The 23897-nt window shown below is 44.9% G+C and overlaps 3 protein-coding genes across 9 annotated transcripts in view; 2 read left to right on the top strand and 1 right to left on the bottom strand.

The window, feature by feature from the left end:
• Positions 1 to 6567, top strand: part of LOC142659149 (vacuolar fusion protein MON1 homolog B-like) — a 61858-nt gene extending 55291 nt beyond the window's left edge. For all 7 annotated transcript variants that reach the window (XM_075834964.1, XM_075834962.1, XM_075834963.1 and 4 more), the window contains 4 exons: positions 856 to 1851; positions 3335 to 4133; positions 4540 to 4687; positions 6117 to 6567. In XM_075834964.1, coding sequence (XP_075691079.1) covers positions 856 to 1851; positions 3335 to 4133; positions 4540 to 4687; positions 6117 to 6344 — 2171 coding nt within the window. In that variant the 3' untranslated portion in view covers positions 6345 to 6567. The remainder of the gene's footprint in view (positions 1 to 855; positions 1852 to 3334; positions 4134 to 4539; positions 4688 to 6116) is intronic.
• A 2912-nt stretch (positions 6568 to 9479) lies between these two features.
• LOC142659147 (uncharacterized) lies at positions 9480 to 21272 on the bottom strand. The gene is made up of 7 exons (XM_075834958.1): positions 21191 to 21272; positions 20339 to 20512; positions 17659 to 17759; positions 15893 to 16052; positions 13183 to 13275; positions 10820 to 10929; positions 9480 to 9819 (listed from the first exon to the last, which is right to left on the bottom strand). The coding sequence occupies exons 1-7, from the start codon at positions 21228 to 21230 to the stop codon at positions 9739 to 9741; spliced, it is 759 nt and encodes a 252-aa protein (XP_075691073.1). The 5' UTR covers positions 21231 to 21272; the 3' UTR covers positions 9480 to 9738.
• The window catches only part of FTSJ1 (FtsJ RNA 2'-O-methyltransferase 1), a 44988-nt gene continuing 30902 nt past the window's right edge, over positions 9812 to 23897 (top strand). The window contains exon 1 of the mRNA XM_075834953.1: positions 9812 to 9832. The gene's annotated coding sequence lies outside the window, so the exon portion shown is untranslated. The remainder of the gene's footprint in view (positions 9833 to 23897) is intronic.

Below are 23897 nucleotides of genomic sequence, written 5' to 3'. Positions count from 1 at the left end.
TTTAAACCAAGTCATTTTTGCCTTGCTCCCGCTACCTTCTGGTTTTTACACTACAATTATTGGTCTGCACGTATTTGCCAGCCTAGCCCTTTATATTCCAAGCTCTAATATAAAGGACTAGGCTAGTGGATATGTGCTGACCACTACTTGTGGCATAAAAACCAGCGTAGATAGTGCCACACTCCGTGCCCCCTGTAGATAGGGCCTCCTGTAGATGGTGCAATAGTGCCACACTCAGTGCCCCCTTAGAAAGTGCCACAGTGTTCTCTCGTCGCCTGCAACACAAGAAAAGTGCCGAATGACAGGGAAGGGAATTAAAAGCCCTTTTACACGGGCCAATGATCGGGCAAACGAGCGTTAATATGAAGGCTGATCGTATTATTTATGCAGTATGAAATATTTTCATTGTCAGCAACTCCTCTCCGTGTGTAACAATGTGCTGCCGACATGATGGAAATGTATGGGGACGAATGATTATAGTAACGAGCGCTCGTCCCCATTCTTAACCAATCATTGCTTTTTGTGAAAGGAGCAAGCAAGTGCCGATCAACGAGCCGTCTCGTTTGTTGGTGCCCGTTTTCCTGGCCCATATCGGGCTGTGTAATAGGATTTTAAGGATGTGGATACAATGGAGTCCAATTGTATGTGAGAGCTTCCAGGCCATGGTCGCAGGAGGGTTTCTGGGAAAATGAACCCCCCGCGTGTGCCACTGCTGTAGATGTTTGATTGCTGTCTAAGATCGGCACCGAGGGGGCCATGTTTTAACGATTTCATACCGTTTGATCTGGGATATTGGTAATATTTTATTCCTGAAACCTTCTACTTTATATTACGTTTTTTGTTTTACTCCAACAGGTCACCAGGAGCACATAGAAAAGGAGACAAGTGATGGCCCCCAAACTTTGCCGTCACCACTTGATCTCGGTTCGACCATGGAGGTCCCAGAAGTTCGGCCTCTGAATATAGAGTCAGAGAGTTCAGACGAGGGATGTCATCTTGATGTATCTTTTCTGTCCGATGATCCCAGAAACCATCCTCAAGAGGACAACGACACCATCGATACACCATTCAATCGCACATGTGGGCCTCTAGAGGACAACACCCATGGATCTGCTGATGAGACAGAACAGGTTTCCAGTCTTCTTGAGCAAAGCAGTCTGGAAACGGGAGGCTTAATAGAAGTACCGGAAACCTCAAATGTGGTCTTAAGCGTGGACGAAAAGGTGACTACTGAAGATGAGGCGGGGAGAATAGATTTAAGAGAAGGTTTACAGCAAGACTATGTTTCAGCTGCAGTAGATACAGATGGTGAGACCGGTGTCCTTATGTTTGCTGCCACAGTCCTTAGCCAGATGCCACAGTCCTTGCAAGATATTGATGAAGAGCCATCATGCAAGGTTGCAGCAGAAGATAATGACATTGAGCACATACATGAAAAGGGCCCTATAGAGGCTGCTTCTAATGAGACCAAACCAGACGATCTTATGGACGCTGACCCTGGGCAACCTGTAGTTGCCGGTGTGGAACATGAAGACGACCACAAGGAACTAACCGATTCTGCCTCCGATAAAACATTAGAGGACTCTGGTGATTTTTCTGGTATCTCCTCCGTGGTGGGAGGAGTGACGTCTGATGTGTCTCCACCCACTACCCCGGTTCAGCGGGATGAGGATGTCACCGCAGAGAGCTGGCGCACAAAACGGAAACACGTGTTTGTCTTGAGCGAGGCAGGAAAGCCGATCTACTCCCGTTATGGTAATGAAGAGGCCCTGTCTTCCACCATGGGTGTAATGATGGCGCTGGTCAGCTTTGTCCAGAGTGGAAATAACACTATCCGCTCTATCTATTCTGGTATGTGACGACTTTAACCCCTACGTATGTTACGCTAGTTTGCACCTCTTTACATTGTGCACTGCTAGATGAAGTCTTGTGGGACGTTTGCTCAGAGGCCAATGTTCAGATTGGAGCCATTCTTTGTAAATCCAAAAAGTTGTGCAACTTTCTGATCTACTTTGTGTTTCAATCCCTTTTCAAGATTAAAGGGGTTGTCCGAGGTAACAATATTTTAAATAACACCATTAAATCATTTAAGTTAAAAAAAAAAAAAATACATTTGTAATATACTTACGTTTTCCAAAGTGGCCCCGTTTCCAGATCCTGCCGTCGGGAACTTGATTGTTGACGTCTCTCTCTGCTCCGGCTGTGCTGCTTTGTTGATCTTGAATTCTTGCCGGGTACACGACACGTCACTTGTGACGTGGTGTGTATCGGCTTGTTCTGTTGTAACGCGCATGCGCGGCCCCTGCTGTTATCTCGAGAACAGCAGGGACCGCGAGAACAGCAGTGACAGCGCATGCGCGTTACTGCATGTGAAGCAGAAGAATCCGATCTACACCACGTGACAAGTGACGTGTCGTGTACCATCCGAGGTCTCGCTGGTGCGAGACCATGTGATCGGGATATGACACGACAGTGGAGGCGGCAGAAAAGGTGACGTCAGCGCTCAAGTGACCAGAAGGAAGAAGCAGCCAGAGCGGAGAACAGAAGCAAGATTGCACAGGTAAGTATATTATGCAATTTTTAATATGTTTAATGTATTTCTAAATGTACTTAAAAAAAAAAATCTCTGACAACCCCTTTAACTTTTTTTCCTTGTACAATTATTGCACTTTACTTCCAACTAGATATCCCTGTTAAAGATAAAGTTTATCTATGGCCGGGAATATCGGCGCCTCTTTAACATGAAATGATTTGCGCCTCTTGCTTTTAAGCTGATTCACTAATCCTTCTGTGATCTAGAAATCATGGCTGCTATTAAGATCCGTTGACAAATGTTATATAATGTTGGATACTTGGAGGGGGTGTCCTCTGTGAGGCTGTGTTCACACGACCTATTTTCAGACGTAAACGAGGCGTATTATGCCTCGTTTTACGTCTGAAAATACGGCTCCAATACGTCGGCAAACATCTGCCCATTCATTTGAATGGGTTTGCCGACGTACTGTGCAGACGACCTGTTATTTACGCGTCGTCGTTTGACAGCTGTCAAACGATGACGCGTAAAAATACAGCCTCGTCAAAAGAAGTGCGGGACACTTCTTTGGACGTTTTTGGAGCTGTTTTCTCATAGACTCCAATGAAAACAGCTCCAAAAACGGACGTAAAAAACGCAGCGAAAAACGCCGCAAAAAATGCGAGTTGGTAAAAAAAACGTCTGAAAAGCAGGGTCTGTTTTCCCTTGAAAACCGCTCTGGATTTTCAGACGTTTTTGGTCACTACGTGTGCACATACCCTAAAGGTGCGAGGCTGATTCTTGTTCTGTTTTCTTTCACAGACAAGCAGAAAGTGGTCTTCCTGCAGCAGGGCCCCTTGGTATTGGTGTCCGTGTCGCGGGCTCCTCAGTCGGAGGAGCAGCTGAGGAAGGAGCTGCAGTACGTTTACTACCAGATTATCAGCATGCTCACCCAGGCAAGTGTTGCTCGGATATTTGAACGCAAGAAGAATTATGACCTGAGACGTCTTCTTGCCGGCTCAGAAAAGATCCTGGATAGCCTATTGGACTTGCTGGACACTGACCCTGGCTACTTGCTTGACGCTGTGCGATGTGTTGCCATGCCCAGCCCATTGCGGGACTCCTTGAGCTCCATTCTAACTAAGGCCATCACTCCAAATTTGGTGTTCTCCATCTTAATAGCAGAGCAGCAGCTTGTGACTGTTGTGCAGGAACGGGCAGTGATTGAGGATTGCCGTCTGGACCCTGCAGACCTCCACCTATTGCTGAACCTCATTGGGGCCTCCTCTGCCTTCCAGGCAGGTGAGATTTGGACTCCTATCTGCCTCCCACGATTTAACCCCGATGGCTACTTTTATGCTTATATCTCATACTTGGACCCCAACTGCACTGTGTGTTTGGTGCTGCTATCCACAGATAAAGAGTCTTTCTACGCTGTGTCTGACTGTAAGACGAAGATCCAGGAGGCCATGGAAGCACAGAACTCTCTGCAGACATTGGCTGGGGCCCTCCGTTGCTGCTCATATAGTGTGTCTCTTGTAGGAATCCCCGAGCTCTTGCATTTTGTGTACAAGCCCCTTGACATCCCAGACACCTACCGACAGCTTCCGCAATTTACCAGGTATTTTATTCTGTTGATATAAGGCGCTCTGAATCTGTAAAACGACAATAGAACAAATAATGAGTGTCCAGAGCTTTGTCGTGACGTGAGCCGCATGTTGGCATGCAACGTCAGCCCATAGCCTTAAGGCGCCCATACACATTAAATCTATGTCGGCCGATCTCACCGATTTTTGATGGGACTGGATGACCCTCTGTGTCTGGGGGTGCCATGACTCTCCCCTTATGGCAGATGTCGGGGGAAAGAAGGATCAGGCCTGTTAGATTTCAACAGGCCCGAACCGTTGTTTCTACAAGAAATAAGCGGCCAAAGGTCTGTTAGCGGCTTCTTCCCTCTCCCCACTGATAACTCATGCATGCAAGTGATGTAAAATGTACAATAACCACTTTCTTTTCTTGTCCTGCAGTCCTGAGGCAGATGGTCCATACTCCAGTGAGGAGGAGAGAGAGAGACTATTTGATTTATATCGGTATCTCCACTGCCGCATTCACAGTTCGGCAAGACCCCTGCGGCTCATTTACCACGTGGCTGAGAAGGAGACGCTGCTGGCCTGGGTGATTTCTATTTCTGTGTTCGGGTTGCAGTTGGGAAAAATCCTTTATTTCAGTTGAAAAGCAGTGTGTAATGAAGATCTGGTTTACCTAGACCTCACTGATGAAGACCCTGGCTAGATGGGAAATAGTTGTGCTACTAGTCAATATGGGGAACTTTTAAGTGTAGCTAAACGTTTGACAAACTTCTGACATGTCATAGTGACACGTCAGAAGTTTTGATTGGTGGGGGTCCGAGCACTGAGACCCCCACCAATCACTAGAACGAAGCGGCTGAAGTGCCCGTGTGAGCGCTCAGAGGCTTCGTGTCTGTTCGTTTTTTTCCGGAAAGCCGATGTATCGGAGTACGGACTCATAGACTTTGTATTGTGTCCGTACACCGATACATTTATTTACGGAAAACGCCGAACATACACGGAGCGGCTGAGCATTCACAAGAGCTTCAGCTGCTTCATTCTAGAGTTTGGTGGGGGTCTCCGTGCTCGGGCCCCCACCCATCCAAACTTCTGACAAGTCACTATGACATGTCAGAAGTTTGTCGAACGTTTAGCTACACTTTAAATACGTTATTTCCAAAGCCTGAGTCTGTGCAAAAGGTACCGCTGCCCTGTCTATTCCATTTACTACTCTACTCCGTTGTAAGGGGAACAAGTAATGTTTGGATTTTAATGTCAAATAATCTAATCCTAGTTTAGGAGTTGAATTGGGACCATGAAGAAAGAGAAAAAAAAATGGAATCACATTCATTCTTTTTTTTTTTTTTGATCCAAAAGGAAGGATAACATATGAAAGAAAGACTTCTACGTCTCCTCTCTTATGTATCCACTCCTGTGTTTGGCTAAAAAAAAGACCTGCATCAAATACTGCAAGTGTAATTTCCGCCCAAAGGGGTAGTTTATTTACCAATTATACCTCCCCTCATGTCGGAGGCAAAAAACATTGTATTCACGTAGAAGTGTCTAATGAGAAGAATTTTCCAGGGACAAATAAGATATGGGAAAGTAGAGGAACCTGATGTTTTTCATTTGGGTTCTCTGAACAGAGAACTGAGGATAAGCGGCTACCTGACACCGCTTCTCCCTCGAGAAAGAAACTGGCAACTTGAAATGTAAACTTGTGTCCTCGTGTGCCCCGACAGCAGGCATATATCCATCGGGTGCTTGTCTGCTATTGAAATTGAAAGGATCTTCTCCATGGCCGCTCTTATAGCAGAATGTCATTGTGACGGCCAAACTCTGACCCCACAAGGCATTGGATTTGGTTGAGGCAGAAAAATGACAACAGAATCTAAGTGTCCCAGTATCACACAGATTTCGGTCTGTTATTGAATAGTTTATAAAGCCATTTACTTTGCAGGGGTTGTACTTGTTGTCCGTGCTACTGGGATGTGTTTCCAGACCTAATTTGGTGAATTTTGTTTTTCTCTCTGCAGGTAACCAGTAAGTTTGAACTGTACACGGCATTCAGCTCCTTAGTGACTAAGGTGGGTGCAATAAATGTCATAACTAAGCTCCTCCGCTGGATCAAGAGGGAGGAAGATCGTCTGTTCATACGTTACCCTCCAAAATATTCCACAACCCCTGTCCCTGGGAAAGGGGTCAAATCCAGCCGGACAGATAGGCCTGACCCCTCTCAGAATGGCTTCTTCACCGGACTCTAGTGGCGGTGAGGATCTATGTGTAGTCCGTTAGCCCTGGACCTGCCCGTACCACGCTGTCTAACCACTGCATTCAGAAGATAATCCTCCGCTATGGACTATAGAATCTAACAAAGCACAGCGACTCGTCAGGAGTAATATGGCCGATCCCCATGGTCTGCGTCTACCACATCCCTTTATTTTTCTCATAAGTGTGGTCCTCAATAAAGCTGCTCCTCAAAAACAATCATTTCCTTTTATTTTTTAATACTTTTTATTGATTTTTCTTTAACCTCCTCAATAGAGTGCAAAATGCACCAAAAAAACAAAGGAAAAGCATTGTATACAGTCAAATAGGGCAACACAGTCCCCGTACATATCACTCAGATAAAGAGGAATGGGAGTCAAAAACACAAGGGAGGGGCAAGAGAAAAAAAATTCAACCGCAACATAAAAAGTGCATTATGAGAATAATCGCAACGTCCGTGCAATACGTTCAAACCCTTAAATATCTTTGTTTTTAATTATTTTTTTGAAAGGGGATTAATTGCGACTTCCAACTTAAAGCCACATGGCAGCGGAGAGAAAATGAGTTAGCAGTTTATGCTGGTTTTTTTTACAGACACTTTGCAATCGGGGAGTTAAGTAACCAAGGAGAGAATCTGTCATGGAGATTGAGTTTAGACCGGATCCACCTCTCCGTGTGCTTCCAGTGAGTCTGAGCCACTAGACCAGACCACCAAATGTAACACTGATCCCACCTCACCGCAGCTACGGAAGCATAAATGAGAGGGGGAAGTCGTACGGGAATGAAGTACCATCTAGTTAACAGTTTGTATGAAGCTTCCTTAAAGGCTCTTTCCCATCTTAGACGTTTATGGCGTTGGACTAGCAGACAGAGGGGCGCGCGTGCGCGCTTCTCTCCATTCTATTAAATAGGAGTTCCGGAAACAGGCGAGCAAGTGCTGCTGGCTGTTTCTGCAACAGCCATTCTGTTCAATGGGAGTTTTGCAAACAGCCGAGCAAGCGTTGCTCAGCTGTTTCCATAACTCCCATTAAACAGAATGGAGAGAGAAGGACTCGCATGCGACCATCTCTGCACTAGTCCTCATGCCGATGACATGGCCAGCGGCTGCCGCTCCAAGTGAAACCGGGTTAGGAGACCGCCGTTCTCGATTTATAGTTGTGGGGACCTGCGTCTATCAGACCTTTGTGGCAGGTCCTGTGGATTTGCCATAAATGTCTAAGATGGGGAAAACCCTTTAACATACGAGTGGGAACATTCTCCCAAATCATTTGTCCCAAATAACTTTATCAATGATGCCCTGGATATGTAATTGAGCAAGTTTGGGGACGGGCACGGGCTAAGATTTAAAAATAAATAAATAATAAAGCCGTTTAGGAAGAATAGTCCTATGGATAGCTGACATTCTCCTTAGCCACGAAATGTGATAACGGAATCATTTCTCCAAAATATTTTCTTATACCTGTGAACAATTTAAGGAAATTACACAAGTAAAGGGAGGATGGGTTTTTGGGAACGGTAACCTCTAGATAGGACATGTGCCATCTAAATCCAAAGTTCTGGGAAATTAAACATTCCTGACTAGGTGACCTATCTATGCCCATAGCTTCTGATTTAGCGGAGTTAAAGGGGTTTTCCGTAAAATAATTTTTTTTCTTTTTTTTTACCTTAAATGCATTAATTTCTTTAACTGAATTATCATTTTTTTTTATTTTTATAATTCGACACTTTTCTTCAATGTTATTCATGTAATCCATTCGCTATCTGCAGGCCTTTTCTTCTTCCCGTATCTGTCCTGCATTCCAGCGCGCGCGGCAGTGAAATCTTGGACTATTTTCAGAGCGTGCGCAGTGAGTGTTGATGCTATGCAATGCTGAATTGATGTTTTCAGCATCTAGCAGAGGTGCGGTCACGTGATTCAGTGACTGCGCACAGAGAAAGCCGGGTTAAAAAAATGAAAGGGACGGAGGAAGAAGAATAGACACGGGGGGGAGGTGGAATCATCCCTCTAGCGTGACGTTACTATGTTAGGTATCGACACAGGACTGTGTCCACACCACTGCTTGTGCGTGAGCCTGTGTCGGAAGAAAAATAACACGCATGCAAAGCAGAACTTCCGGCCGGGCAGCGGTAATGTCAATACGAAGGTAAGCGTCCGTATTTAATCCAGATTATAAAGTAGCAACTTTATTCAATTTGTAGATCGAGTATTACTCTAAAAATGTTGTGGAAAACCCCTATAACTCTATGCCCCGAAAATGTTTCAAAAATTTGGCATAGATTAGAGAGGGGATTGTTATCGGCGTACATACTGAGCTTAAAAAAAAAAAAGACTGAACCCAAATGATATCCTGAGCTATTGGTACTCCGACAGATTGCGAGGGCTAGAAAGTCCATGGCGATGGCACAGGGGGCAGAGGGCATACCAGCTGAACTCTCCGTTCTATAGGAAAAGACTATTAACCCTAAAACTTAACTCTGGCCCAAGAAGCAGAGTAGAGCAACCACAGGGCCTCCAAAAAAGGGTCCCTCGATATCCATCCTTCCCATCACCAGCGCTATGTATTCCCGTTTAATGGAGTTAAAAGCTTTCTCTAAGTCTAGATTCCACAGCATTAGTTCTTGATCATTAGAGAAATCCTAATGAAGGACTTGAACCACAAGGCGCATATTAACCGTCATTTGGCGAGCGGAATGAAACTGGTTTGAACCGGCAAGATTAAAGAAGACCCTTGGGGAGCCAACCGTTAAGAGAGGGTTTTCGTAAATCGCTTCAAATGGTGTCAGAGAAAGGGTTAATTTCTTGTAATATAATGGGGGAGAAGCCGTCTGGACCCGGGCTTTAGAACTTGTCAGCAGTTTGACCTTGACCTGTAAAATTTAGGGAGTCTGAGAGATTTATAGGTGTTGTCTCAAGATTAAAAGTTATCCCCTAACCCCAGGATAGGTCGGACACCCACCGATCACGAGAACTGGGATCCCGTCCCTCCGAATGAACTAGTGGCGGGTCGCGCACTGCCGTTGCATTCACGGGCTACGGGACTGCTAGAGATAGCCGAGCACCGTACTCGGCTATCTCTGGCAGTGCCATAGAGAATGTATGGAGCGGCAGGGCGCACGCGTGACCTGCCGATCCATTCATTCGAAGGAACGGGACCACCGTTTTCGTGATCGGTGGGGGTTCCAGCTGTCAGACCCCCACCGATCAGCATATTATCACCTATCCTCTGGTTAGGGGATAACTTTTAATCTTGAGACAGCCCCTTCAATAAAAAACTTCTTCCTATCCAGTCTAGTCAGTTAGGTGAAGAGCTGCGATAAAGCCGCATGTTGCCGTTTGTTATAAAACCAATTATTTCTTATCATTAAGGGCGTTCTGCTACACCAAGAACATCATAGCATGGCAGCCAAATCTTCCCGGTGCTCTATCAGTAGATCAAAGAGGCGTCCCACGGTGGCTTCACTCACCTTCACCTGCAGATGAAAGGTCAGCATTACCAGATAGAAATAATGATTCTGTGGTGTTTTCTTAAACTGCAGCACTTGTTGCAAAACTACAACTCCCAGCATAATGATGATGATTACTACAGCTGGAGCCAGGGGTTAAGGACACTGACCTCAAGCTTATGGTGTCCAGATGCACAGTTAAAGGACTTTTTCCAAAATCTATTTCTATACACTGGGACCACCACCGATCCTAGGAATGGGCTTCCCCGGCTGTCCCGGGGCTCCTATGAATGGAGTGGCACTGCGCGTACTCCTCTCCAGTTATTTCTATGGGGCTGCGGAGCGCTACATCTGGCAGCCCCATAGAAATTGGAGCAGTAGCTGAGTATGCACAGTTCACCTCCATTTATATGGGGCACATAGGGACAACAAGTACAACCCATTCTCCAGATCGGTGGGGGTATAGGTGCTAAAAATTAATATTTGGAGCGGTAGCCGAGTAAGCTATGTACTACTTGATTTATATGAGGAGCACTGGGATGGCCATGTAATCCCGTTCTTGGGCTCAGTCGGGGGCCCAGCGGTCGGACCACCACCGATCATTTATTTATCACCTATACAGTGAATAGGGGATAAATATTGATTATGGGGAAAACCCCCTTTAACTAAAAATAATAGAGGTTCTGTGGTTTTAGGGTTTGGCTGGTATTGCATACGTATTTTTTAAGATACCAGCGCAGGCTTTGTTCATTGTGGTCACGTGATATAATGACATGACTGCATTGTCCATGACCGGAGGTTGTGCGCTGACGTAGTGATCTATGATGTCGGCAGATTATGCAGGTCTTCAGCTCGAAGCTGAATCTGTACGGAGTAGGGAAGAGGTAAGGAGACTTCACTTTATTTCAACTTTGTACTTTATTTATTTTTCTCCCCTTTTACTAATCCAGATTTTTAATTAAAAATATAAAATAAATCATTTTAGGTGTGAACTCTCTGTAAAGTGAACAGGAACATGATACTATACCTGCCAGGTCTTCATTACGTTGTCGGCTGGGACCCCACCTTGTTGTTCCCATAGGTCAATAAAATCGCGAGAGATGGACAGTTGTTCTGCTAACCATTTCCAGTCATAGCCTGTAATAGTAACATATATAATATTATATATGGAGGGAAGCATCGTCGTGACAAGAGGATTTCTCTCAATAGGCAGAGTACATATACGGGTATGTTCACACGGGCTGTAAACGTCCCGAAAAACAGCTGAAAAATCGGAAGCCGAATGCCTACAAACATCTGCCCATTGATTTCCATGGGAAATACGGCGTTCTGTTCTGACGGGGCGTTATTTTACGCCTCATTTTCAAATAACGGCGCGTAAAAAGAAGTGCATGTCAGTTCTTGAGCCGTTTTTGGAGCAGTTTTTCATTGACTCAATAGAAAAACATGTCCAAAAACGTCCGTAAAAAAACACTTGTTGCTTAAAAAAACGGCTGAAAATTAGGAGCGGATTTCCCTTGAAAAATCCGTATTTTCTGCCGTATTTTGTTATGCGTGTGAACATACCCTAACATATTAAGGCTAGGTTTGGGTGGAATTTCATCAATCATAGCAGAACGACTTCTCTCTATATGTCGGGCTCCCCCTGCAGTAGCGGATACCAGCTTTTCTAGTTATTTTTCTGGCCATTTAGGTCACATTGTAGGGGTTTGTCTTTTTTATAACTTCTATCTATCATCGCGGAGGAGAAAGACACTGACCTATAAATGATCTGTCTCCAGATTGATATTGATACAGAAGTTATTTTTGTGTTGCGGACAAATAGACCTCCATAGTGCTGGAACTTATGTCATGATAGATACACTACAAGAACATAAGTATTGGGACCCCCTCTTAATCATTGAATTCAGAAGTTTCATTCAGTCCCGTTCCCACAGGTGTATAAAATCCTGCAGTCGCCTTTACAGACATTCTTGATCGAATGGGTCGTTGTAAAGAAATCGCTGAATTCCAGCGCGGTCCTGTAATAGGACGCCGCCGGTGTAGGAGAGAAATTTCTTCCCTCCTAGATAATTACTATTAACTGTGAGTGATATTATTGTAAAGTGGAATCATTTATGAACCACAGCAACTTAGCCACAAAGTGCAGACCGTGTGAAGTTACAGAGCGGGGGCAGAGGCGCATAGTGCAGGAAAGTCGTCCAACGCTCTGCTGACTCCATAACGGCAGAGTCCAAACCTCCTCTGGCGTTCCCTTTTCCGGCCGGCTCAATTTATAAGGTAAGTGAAAGATCAGGTAGGGGGCAGCGCCGGAAGTTCAGATTTCACTATTGGAGACGCATCACATGACCGGCACTGGAATCGGGAGTTAGAAAATAAAATCCAAATGCAAGTATATTACAAATGACATTATTGTTAGATGTTCAGTTAAATAGGAATGAGTCAATTGGTTTCAGAAAACCCCTTTATCATCCGCACAAAAACGGTCCCCGGAGCTTCATGGCATCTGTTTTAATGGATGAGCAGCTGCATGCCAGCCTTGCATCGCCAAGCACAATGCCAAGCGTCAGATGGAGGGGTGTAAAGCCGCCGCCGCTGCTGGATTCTGGAGCAGTGGAAACGTGTTCTGTGGAGTGCCGCTTCTCTATCTGGCAGTCTGATGGATGAGTCTGGGTTTGGCCAATGCCAGGAGAGCGTTACCTGCCTGACTGCATTGTGCCAGCTGTAAAGTTTGGTGGAGGAGGGGTAATACTATGGGGGTGTTTTTCAGGGGTCGGCCCCTTCCAGTGAAGGGAAATTTTAATGCATAAGACATTGTAGACAATTGTAGCTTCCAACTTTGTGGGAACAGTTTGGGGTTTGGCCCTTTTTTGTTCCTCATGACTGCGCCCAGTGCACAAGGTCCATAAAGACATGGTCGGGGAGTTTGGGGTGGAAGAACTTGACTGGCCTCAACCCCATCCAACACCTTTGGGATGAACTAGATGGGAGATTACGAGCCCGGCCCCCTCCCCCAACATCAGTGTCTGACCTCACAAATGTTCTTCGGGATGAATGGGCAAAAATTCCCACAGACGTACCCCAAAATCTTGTAGGAGCCCCCAGAAGAGTGGAAGATGTTTTGCTGCAAAGGGGGAATCCGCTCCATATTAATGTCTACGGATTTATATATGGGATGTCATAAAAGCTCCTGTAGGTGTAATGTGGAGGTGTCCCAATACTTTTCTCCATATAGTGTATTTTCCTTACTTTTCAGTTCACCTATAGAAAGGGAATACGATCTCCGTTCTGCCCCTGTGGCAGAATCTTTCTAGGTAATAGGATCTCGGGCGTTGCTTTAGATATGTGCATGTTGGTGGAAATTAGAGAGTAGCATGTGACTAATCTTACCTTCACGATGCGAGAGGCTGAGCTTTACTGTAAGTGGCACCCACAGGGAGGGAACAATGTCTCTTATTAGATGCTCCTCTGGCAGCGCTGGACCTGCAAACTGAGCATGAATGAGCTATAACGGATAGACACCTACAGACCGGTTCTTATTCCCTCGGCTCTAATTCTATATCGAGTATCCAGAACCAGTTCATATAAACCTATCAATTATTTAGATGATTTGTGTCTATTAAAAACCCAACAATTCAGTCCTGGGCAAAAGTTTTAAGTTGGACACAAAAAAAAAAAATTCACAAAGTTTGCGGCTTCAGTTTTTTTTAGTTTCCTTTTTTTTTTTTTTTAAGATGTTTCTATGATAACTGAAGTACAATTAAGAGCATTTCATAAGTTTTTAAACTTTTATTGACAAATACATCACGTTTATGCAAAGACTCAATATTTACAGTGTTGACCCTTCTTTATCAAGATTTCTTCAATTCGCCCTGGCATGCTGGATATCCGCTTCTGGGCCAAATCCTGACTGATGACCCGTTCTTGCCTGATCAGTGCTTGGAGTTTATCATAATTTCTGTTTTATTGTTTGTCCACCCGATTTTTGAGGAATGACCACAGGTTCTCAACGGGATTGAGATCTGGGGAGTTTCCTGGCTAAGAACCCAGAATTTCAATGTTTTGCTCATTGAGCCACTTAGTTATCACTTTTGCCTTGTGACCTGGTCCGTCATGCTGGAAAAAGCATTGTTCATCACCAAATTACTCCGGGATGGTTGGGAAAAGTTCATCTCTGAGGATTTTTAGATATTAGTTTTTATTCATGGAAGTGTTCTTAGGCAAAAGTGTGAGTGAGCCCATTACCTTGGATGAAAAGCAACCCCACACATGAATGGCCTCAGGATGTTTGCATGACACAGGACTCATGGTAGCGCCCACATTTTCTTCTCAGGACAATCATTCTTCCAGATGTCCTAAACAGTCTGAAGGGGCTTCATCAGAAAAAATAACTTTACCCCTGTCCTCTGCAGTCCAATCTGGTACTTCTTGCAGAATGTCAGTCTGTCCTTGATGTTTTTCTTGGAGAGAAGTGGCTTCTTCGCTGACCTTCCTGACACCAGGCCAGCCTCCAAAAGCCTTGCCTAACTGTGTATGCAGATGCACTGACTGCTGCCATTCCTGAACAAGCTCTACAATGGAGTGGAACCGATCCCGTAGCTGAATCCTCTATAAGAGACGGTCCTGGCACTTGCTGGACTTTCTTGGGCACCCTGTAACCTTCATCACAGTAATTGATCCTCTCTCCTTGAAGTTCTTGATAAGGGGCAATTTTACAAGCCGCAATGTCCATGCCTGTAAAGCCCTTTTGATGCAAAGCAATGATGACTGCATGTTTTTCCTTGGAGGTAATCATGGATAACAGAAGAAGACAATGATTTCAAGCACCATACCACTTTTAAAGCAACCAGTCTGTTTTTTTCAAATGTTATCCATACTAAATAGATTTATAACCGTATTGCCCGTTCTCTGCTTTTCCGAACCAAATGTGAGGGTGGTATTGACCTCTTGGATTTTGCCTCGTACCATCATGACTCCCATCTATCGCGGATCATTGACTGGTGTAGGCATAAAGATGTTAAACAATGGGTATCTGTGGAATAAACCTTCCTTGCTACTCCGCTGCAGGTAATACCCTGGCTAGACAATTATGTCCCCTTGTCCAGACGAACACACCCGACCATCAATCCCACCTTAGCAGTCGCTTCACAAATTTTCCCACAGAAGGATATTTCACCATCCTTTCTCTCCCCTTTCACTCCTTGCCTGACCGTTTTTCGTATTCCTCGGTTAGTCTTGCAAATGGCTCCTTAGTGTTATCCTGTGCCTTCTACCTGAATCCTGTGCCCGCTATAGTGTTGGAGTCTAGTTCTGCCATCGGCCACGTCTGCTGTGTTACACCACGTCTGGTGTCGTCTGCATCACTTGCCGTCAAGATCCCATCTGCTTGGACTATATATATACTGACTTGGTACACTGTAGTTTGGCCAGCTGCTATCCCGCTACGGGTCCACACACCCACAGTCCTTATGTTCGGATAGCCGACCTATGATTGCTATGTTGATGGCATGTTGCCGTAAATTGTCTTATTCAAATTTCTGTTTGACGAATCATAATCTCCACTCCTATTAATCCGATGGACTGCGTGCCGACATGTTCTTCCCTTATATTTGTACTTTATTATTGAAAACTCAAAATATATATATGTTTTTAAAAAGCCTAAAACAACAACAAAGTCCGCTCTTATCATTCAATCAGCATGACAGAGTGATATCAGCTGCCTTGTCCTCATTAACACTTTCTCCTGAGCTAATGAGAAGATCACGCAAATGATGTTAACAGGTCATTTTGTGGAAATTGGGTTTTTGTGATTAAATTAATTTTCATGGCAAGGAATGACTTTACAATTAATTACAATTCATCTGATCACTCTTCATAACAATCTAGAGTTATTGCAATCTGCCACTATGAAAACTGAAGCAGCAAACTTTGTCAAAACCAAAATCTGTGTCTGTCTCAAAACTTTTGGCCAGGACTGTATACTGCTTTGACCATATCAAACTCACGGGTCCCTGAAGCGGAGCTAAGAAAAGAGCTGCAATATTGTGATACGTTGACCCGGAGTAGAGAGGATTAGTGGGATGTATGCAGAATATCTCACCCAACCAGCGCAGAGCTGCTTTCTCTTTATGCATGGCGTTGACTATATCGCCTCTTCCCATAGACTTCAGCTGTTGCGTCAGTTTCCGTAGAAGGGTGTAATGATCCGGATTCCTCTGGAAGTCCACTAAGAAATTCTTGATGTCTACGGGCCGGCTGGTCTGTGGGCAAGGTGTGAAATGTTCAGATATTTATTATCTGCCATATATATTGCAACAACACGTTCTGTAATGTAGACAATCCCATTGAACTATTTCCCCAATGGAGGTAATTTTTCTAGGAAGACCGTTCACATAAAGCGTGTGCGCAGAGCCTGTATGGCGGCACATGGAGTCCCATACTGTGGTGCCATAGTCTCCGTCTCCTACCGTATCCATGCATCTGCAATTAGTATACCACAGCTGCCAAATGTTACTTTAGGTTATGATTATACGGAAAATCTGCAGCTTAATCAAAAAAACGAGGCTAAATCTGTCACAGAAATCCACAGCAAATAGTGTGTTTTTACTGCGCAAATTGTTATGTAGCTGCGGAAATTGTTGCAGATTTTTTTTGCAGCAGCTTTACCTGCGGATTTAGGGTATGTTCACACGGCCTATTTACGGACGTAATTCGGGCGTTTTAACCCCCGAATTACATCCGAAATTACGGCTTGAAAGCGTTGACAAACATCTGCCCATTGAAAGCAATGGGCTGACGTTTGTCTGTTCACACGAGGCGTATATTTACACGTCACTGTCAAAAGACGGTGCGTAAAAAGACGCCCGCACCAAAGAAGTGTCAAGTCACTTCTTCAGACGTAAATGGAGCCGTTTTCCATGGGCTCCATGGAAAACCAGCTCCAGTTACGTCCGTAATGGACGCGGCGTTCAAGCGCCTGCACATGCCGTTACGGCTGAAATGACGGGGCTGTTTTCTCCTGAAAACAGCCCCGTCATTTCAGCCGTTACGGACGCTGCCGTGTGAACATACCCTTAGGGTGCAGCATTGATTGAAGCTAATTTTATGTGCAGCTGCAGTTTTTACAGAGTTTCCACTGTGTAAGCGCTGTAAAAACCGCAACGAAACTCAACTTGTGTCTTTTTAGTGCAGAATTTAGGCTCCACATTCAAGTCTGCGGCCCAAACATTCAGCATCTCTGCTCAGAATACACAGCATAAATTTGCTGCAGATTTTAAGAAACCCTTTCCTGCACGACTTTTCTGCTACTGTAAATCTGAATCTGAAGCTCCGTTCCATTCATCTGAATAGGGTTGTTACTGCGGCAGGCAAAAAATATCAGCAACGTATGCAGGGGACCCTTTGGTCACTGAGATTTTATAGCTTTTGCTAGGGCTGCAGCGTTCCCGTTTTAACGCAGCCTTTGAATATTTTCTGTGTGGCAAAACTGGGAGAAAAGCCATGCGGGCACATGAAAAACAGACAAGCAATGTGCATGTTCACCTGGTCACCAGCATCGGAAACCAGTGCTAACCACTGAGCCACCATGCAACGCAAGAGACCGTGGGAGAGGCTGAGAAAATAGATTAGTTAGTGCCCATGAAGATCAAGACAGGTACTTGCCAACCCATGTCATGAGAGGACAGTGAAAGGCTGCCTGCAGAGCTGTAATCGTGGACTATGAAATATAAGAATCCGCTATGTTCATGAGTGGGAGGAGATGAACATATAGGGGCCCATATGTGTCACACTGCATCACAAAAACTCATGCATTACACTAAATTCGAGGGGAACCTACCGACCGCTCTGATATAGAGAACCACTTACCAATGACAAACCAAGGAAAGAGTTAAGAGTCTTAACGTCGTCTGAGTTCAAAGCTGGTAGTTTGTCAAAGGCAGAAAGAACATCTGGAGACCAGCGAAAATCTGAGAAGAAAAAGCTGGACTTGTGAATGTAAATATAAGGTGCCATACAAACCAGGGGACATGTAGTTGGGTCAGTGGCAGATTAAGTGTACCCTGGGCTGTTGACACAACTTGGGCCCCCTCCTTCCCCTCCAACGCAATCCAACCCGCTGACACTGTACCCGTCAGTGCCACTGACCTGACGGATACAGGTTTTAGCAATAGATACAGCTGCTCTGTATTCAGGATATAAAGCAGCTGTATCTCAAAAAGTAAACATCATTTTTAATAAAAAGTATTTAGAAAGTTGCACCAGACACTGATACACTGTTTCATTAAAGAAAAAGTAATAAATAATAACAATAATAAAAAAATGTAACACCTCTCTTTAAAGTGTAACTAAACTTTTAAAAAACTTTTGACATGTCATACTGATATGTTGGAACATTTAATCAGTTGAGGGTCCGAGCACTGAGAACCCCACCGATCGCTTAAGTGAAGCGGAAGAAGCGCACGATTGAATGCTGCGCCGCTTCGTTTCTGATCGGCATTCCTCGGAGGGGTGTACGTCTGTACACCGCTTGCTCGGCTTTCCGAGAAATGCAGATCAGGAAGGAAGCGGCACAGCGGTCACCTGAGCACTTCTGCCACTTTGTTTTATCGATCCATGGGGGTCTCCGTGCTCGGACCCCCACCGATCAAAACTTCTGACATTTCACTGACATGTCAGAAGTTTTTTTTAGAAGTTTAGTTACACTTTAAAGGGGTTTTCCCGTTGAGGGAAATTTATGACATATCCCGTGGATCCTTTCAGATAGGTGCGGGTCCCAGAGGTGGCACTTACATCTATCTCTAGAACCGGGCCCCATAAACCCTGTTCTACCTCTTTCTGCTATCGCTGCCTCTCAGCCACTTCTTGACTTCATGGACTTTCCGTAACTTTCATTCAGTTGTATGGGACTTACGGAAACAGCGTAGCTCAGCAAGCTACGCTGTTTCCGTAACTCCCAACCATGTAATCAGGATGGGGCCGAGAGGCAGCGAGAGCACAAACGGGTAGTAAGGGGATTATGGGGCCCCGTTTTAGAGATTGGTGTGGGTCCCAGAGGTGGGACCTACATCTAGCTGACATTTATGACAAAGCCTGTGGATATGTCATAAATTTATCACATGGGAAAATGAGGGCTGTATGGGGGAGATTATATTGCAAGGGGAGGTCAGGCTGATTGACTGCTGGGGGCTCTAAAGGGGGTCTGAGTGATTTTGACGTCTCTGTGGGTGGGGGGAGATAGCCTTCCCATAGAGCCCTCAGCAGTCAGTCAGACAATCTGACCTCCCCTTGCAATATATAAGTAACTACTGAGGGCTCTATGGGAAGGGGGGGTATACAGAATTTGGGGTCTAACTAACTAAGTGACTGCAGAGGACTGTATGAGGGGGGGAATAATCCCCCTCATCCCCCATAGAGCCCTCAGTATTTATTATACAGCAGGGGGGGGGGGGTTAAGCGTCCAACTGACTGCTGAGTGTCTATGGGGGAAATTATTATCCCCCCCCCCAAAGAGCCCTCTGAAGTGAGTTAGGCACACAAACCCCCCCCCCCCCCCCAGTGTATAATTAATCCCCCCTTAGCGTCTGCCTTCAGTCAATGGTTGCTTGGGGCAGGAGGCGAATACCAGACTAAACTTCCTCATCGCTCGACCACCGCCCCGCTCTTCTGTTCCTCACTGGCGGTACGTGCAGCGTCAAAGAGGGGCGTGTTCTACCACGACTAGCAGACGCACGTCTGCTAGTCCTATCCAGCCCCTGCTAATGCTGTCCCTCCGCATCAACAGCGCCAGCGGCTCTATTCCGTCCCAGTCCGCCCCTCCCTATCAGCAGCGGCCATTAGTGGCGCTAGCACGCTGCATAACTGCATGATACTCTGAAGTGATTTTTTTTAAGTTATGCGCGTCCGAACTGCCCATATGATAGTCCGTTACTGAGTTGGGTCAGTGGGTACCAAGGGTCATAATTTTACTTAGGGCTTGTCCACACATAACGGAATTGCTGCAGAAAATTTCTGCAGCAATTCCGCAGAAATTATCAGGATTTCCGCTGCGGAAAAACTGCACCATTTCCTGCGTTTTTTTTACTGCTGAAAATGGTGTGGATTTCGCTGCGTTTTTTTCAATGCTGTAAGATGGTGACGTCTCCTCTGAAAAACGCAGCAATTCAGTCCACTTTCCACAGCAGGAATTGACATGCTGTGGTACGAAAAATATGCACCGCAGGTGAATTTCTGCTTGGAAATTTTACGCAGCGTGTTGATGAGACTTGTTAAACCTCATCTACTTTGCTGCTACTGGATTCTGCTGCGTTTTTTCCGTCCGCAATTCCCCTAAGTGTGAACAAGCCCTTATTGTAGTGTCCAAATCCTTTGTAAAAGGGCTCAGTATTATAAGAGGAGCTACTTCTACAGGGATGTACATGTCCCTAGAGGTGCCAGAGGAAGAATACATTTCCATTCAATATTACTTTAATTGCTCCCCCCCCCCCCCCCCCCATTTTGCGAGAATTATCCCTTTAAATGCCCCATTTTTGGCCATTATTTGCCTTACCGGCTACTGTGGGAGGGATAGACCCTGAAATTTGCAGACTTGTAAAACTAGAATTATAAGAATGCAGTGAACCAATACTGTAGATATTCTCTGTAGAATCGTCATGTTCTTCAGCTTTATTATAGACGGAACCATAATCCTCCGTCTCATCATCCTCCACTGGGCCCCGTCTCTCTGTAAGAGGAAGGATATATTAAAGATAATATTGCGATCCATAAAGGGGCAGATACTTTGGCTAGGTCTCCCCACACAATGCCCTATTAACTTACCTGTGGCAGAAGTAACACTGGGTAAAAAGCCTTTATAATAGCGCCAATGTCCCCATGACAACATTTCCTGGCCTGTGCTTTGGCAGGTCAGTCTTGTCTATCGCCATGCTTTTCGATGTGCTCATATTATAAAACTTGAGTTAGGATGCGGACATTGATGTGGATCGATGACTTGGACTCACACAATAGGGCAGATTTACTTAGACTGGCGTTTCATACGCTCGTCTTAATCCAGACGACGCTCAAGTAAAATAAGTCAAATTTATTAATAGGTGCGTTCCCCTTCATCTTTGCCTGTCCGTGCGCGCCTGTTATGAGCAGTCATATAGATTTGCTCTAGAATTTGCCAGTTTCTAGCATAAATCGTAGTAATCTGTTGGTTGCCCTGCCCGCCAGCTAAGTCCACCCATCTTACTCGTCACTTTTGAAAAATGGCGGGAGGAGTAAAAAGTTGGAGCAGAAATATGGCACTTTTAGGACTTTTTAATGCTGCAAAAAGGGGCATAAAATCGTAAAAAAATTCCTATAATTTGCACAGAAAACGCCAGTCACATGCAGAGTCTATTACCGTCTACGGACTTACCTTGTGTGTGGCGATCCTTGTCCTTCAGGTCCTTAGACATGGCAGCTTTGGAGTTGTCCTTTTAGTTCTTATCTCAAAAGTGAAACCAACTAAGCAACAAAATTGAAAGGAAAATGCCTCGGTGTGTTCCTCATACAGGAATTGATGACGTGGGTGTGTGTTCTCCTGGAAACTCTCCCACAGTCTCAGACATAAACTGAATGTAAAGTGAACTTGTTACCATGACCGGTCTCTTTATAGTATACCTTCCCTTACGTCCGACCAGCAGCACAATAATGGGGTATTTCTTCCCCGTATACTAATAGGACAGAATGAATTTTTAATCAAATTAAACATAAGCTAGAGCCCCCTGACCGTATAAAAAGGACGTCCAGCCCCTACTCTATGTGGTTTTATTTCTGTTTTTTTGTGGCTTAACCTTATGCCAGTTTCTCAATCTGCGGAGCTGCTGCTTTCTGGCCTGCTACTATGTGTGTTAGCAGAAAAGCACAACAATACAATAACCGGGTCTACCGCAGTATAAAATACATTTGTACCAATGTATGGATTATGCTATGCTCAATGTCCGACACATACTATCCGAAATAGAGTCTATATAGACAAAGATAGCTGTAAAGGTGGTGTCCTCTGTAGCTGCCTCTCAGAACACAGGGGATATCTGTAGTTTTATACCTGGATGATAAACTAAAAAAAAGCCTCTTCAGAAGACACACTGGTGCGCCATCTTCAAAAAACTGTTCTGCTACTCCAACGCTTGGGTTGGGTAAGAAATTGGGAAAAGTCTGACATTATTCCATCATAACAAAGACTTGGGCTTCGTCATAAATTCCCAGGAGATGATTCTCTCTCTTTTTCCCATTTGGCGGGACAGGACCTTGGCAGCAGTGAAAATCTCATCGGTGCCACGTCCAGTGAGTATCAGTACCCTAATGAGGGTCTTAAAGAGGCTCTGTCACCACAAGTGCCCTATCTCCTACATAAGGAGATCGGCGCTATAATGTTGGTGACAGTAAAGCTTTTTATTTAAAAAAACGATCTATTTTCACCACTTTATTAGCGATTTTTAGATTTATTCTAATGAGTTTCTTAATGCCCAAGTGGGCGTGTTTTTACTTTAGACCAAGTGGGCGTTGTACAGAGGAGTGTATGACGCTGACCAATCAGTGACCAATCAGCGTCATGCACTCCTCTCTATTCATTTCTTCAGCTCATAGTGATCCTGCTAGATCCTTATGTGCTGTCTTATACTAACACATTAACGATACTGAAGTGTTTAGACAGTGAATAGACATTCCACAGGATGTCTATTCACAATCCCTGAACTTCGTTACTTTTTCTGTGGTACTTACAGCAGAGCAAGCGTAATCTCGCGAGATTACGCTGTAGATGACAGGTTACAACGAGATTACGCCTCCTCTGCTGTAACTACCATAGAAACAGTAATGAAGTTCAGGGATTGTGAATAGACATCCCGTGGAATGTCTATTCACTGTCTAAACACTTCAGTATCGTTAATGTGTTAGTATAAGACAGCACATAGTGATCTAAAAGGATCCCTATGCGCTGACTAAATGGAGAGAAGTGCATGACGCTGATTGGTCAGCGTCATACACTCCTCTGTACAACGCCCACTTGGTCTAAAATAAAACACACCCACTTGGGCATTAAGAAACTCATTAGCATAAATCTAAAATCGCTAATAAATTGGTGAAAATAGTTTTTTTTTAAATAAAAAGCATTACTGTCACCTACATTACAGCGCGGATCTCCTTATGTAGGAGATAGGGCACTTGTGGTGACAGAGCCTCTTTAAGTCTCATGTTAGCAGCTGCAGAGGCAGTTCCTTGGGCCTTATGGCACTTACGTCTCATGTAGATAGACATCCTGAAACTATGGAATCACATACTGGAGGGATTGAACAGGAGGTGCACCCTGTTATTTCAAACTCGTCAACCCCTCAGATGGTGGAAATATCTCGGAGGCGAGAGGTCCTTGATCCAGCCTCGCTCAATCCTCTTCACTAAAGATGCGTCTCAACTTGTTTTGGAAGCACACCTGGACGAGTAAAGTCTGAGTCTCATGGACTCCCCTCAAGACCTCTCTGTCTTCAAACCTCAAGGAACTCCGAGCTATACCATGTGCTCTCATACTTTTTATCTGCAGTTCCAGGGAAAAGCAGTCTGTGTAAGGTCAGATAACATGACCTCAACAAGCAGGGTGGCACCTGATCAGAACCGCTTCTCAGGGATGTGGGAAGGATCATGACATGGGCAAACCTAACCCATCTGTCTGCTGTGCATATTAGAGGCCCCCTCAACTGCCGACCGGCTGAGTTGAGGTCTCGCAGTCCCAGACGAATGGTCTCTAAAGGATGTGGGAGTGCCAGAGATGGATCTCATGGCAACCAGGTTAAACATTGCTTTCCTTTTATCAGGTGGACAATTCTTTGGCAGTGGATGCCATGTATATGGCTTGGAGGTTTAAGCTGGCCTACATTTTCTCCCCAGTTTCCTTAATCCAGGGTTTTGATGAAAATCAGGCAAGACCAAACCGTGGCAATAGCCATCATACAGTTCTGGTGGAATAGGTCATGGTTTTCCCAACTCATTCAGATGAGTCGGCGCTGCTATTTGAGACTTCCCTTAGTGCAGAGCCTCTCAGGGCACTCCACTTTGCCAGGACCTGAAGAGTTTCAATCTGACAGCCT

This window comes from Rhinoderma darwinii, chromosome 8 (assembly GCF_050947455.1).
Source record: "Rhinoderma darwinii isolate aRhiDar2 chromosome 8, aRhiDar2.hap1, whole genome shotgun sequence".
Lineage (NCBI taxonomy): Eukaryota > Metazoa > Chordata > Amphibia > Anura > Rhinodermatidae > Rhinoderma > Rhinoderma darwinii.
The sequence above is the reverse complement of the archived record's forward strand: the minus strand, read 5'-3'. Positions and strand labels throughout refer to the sequence as shown.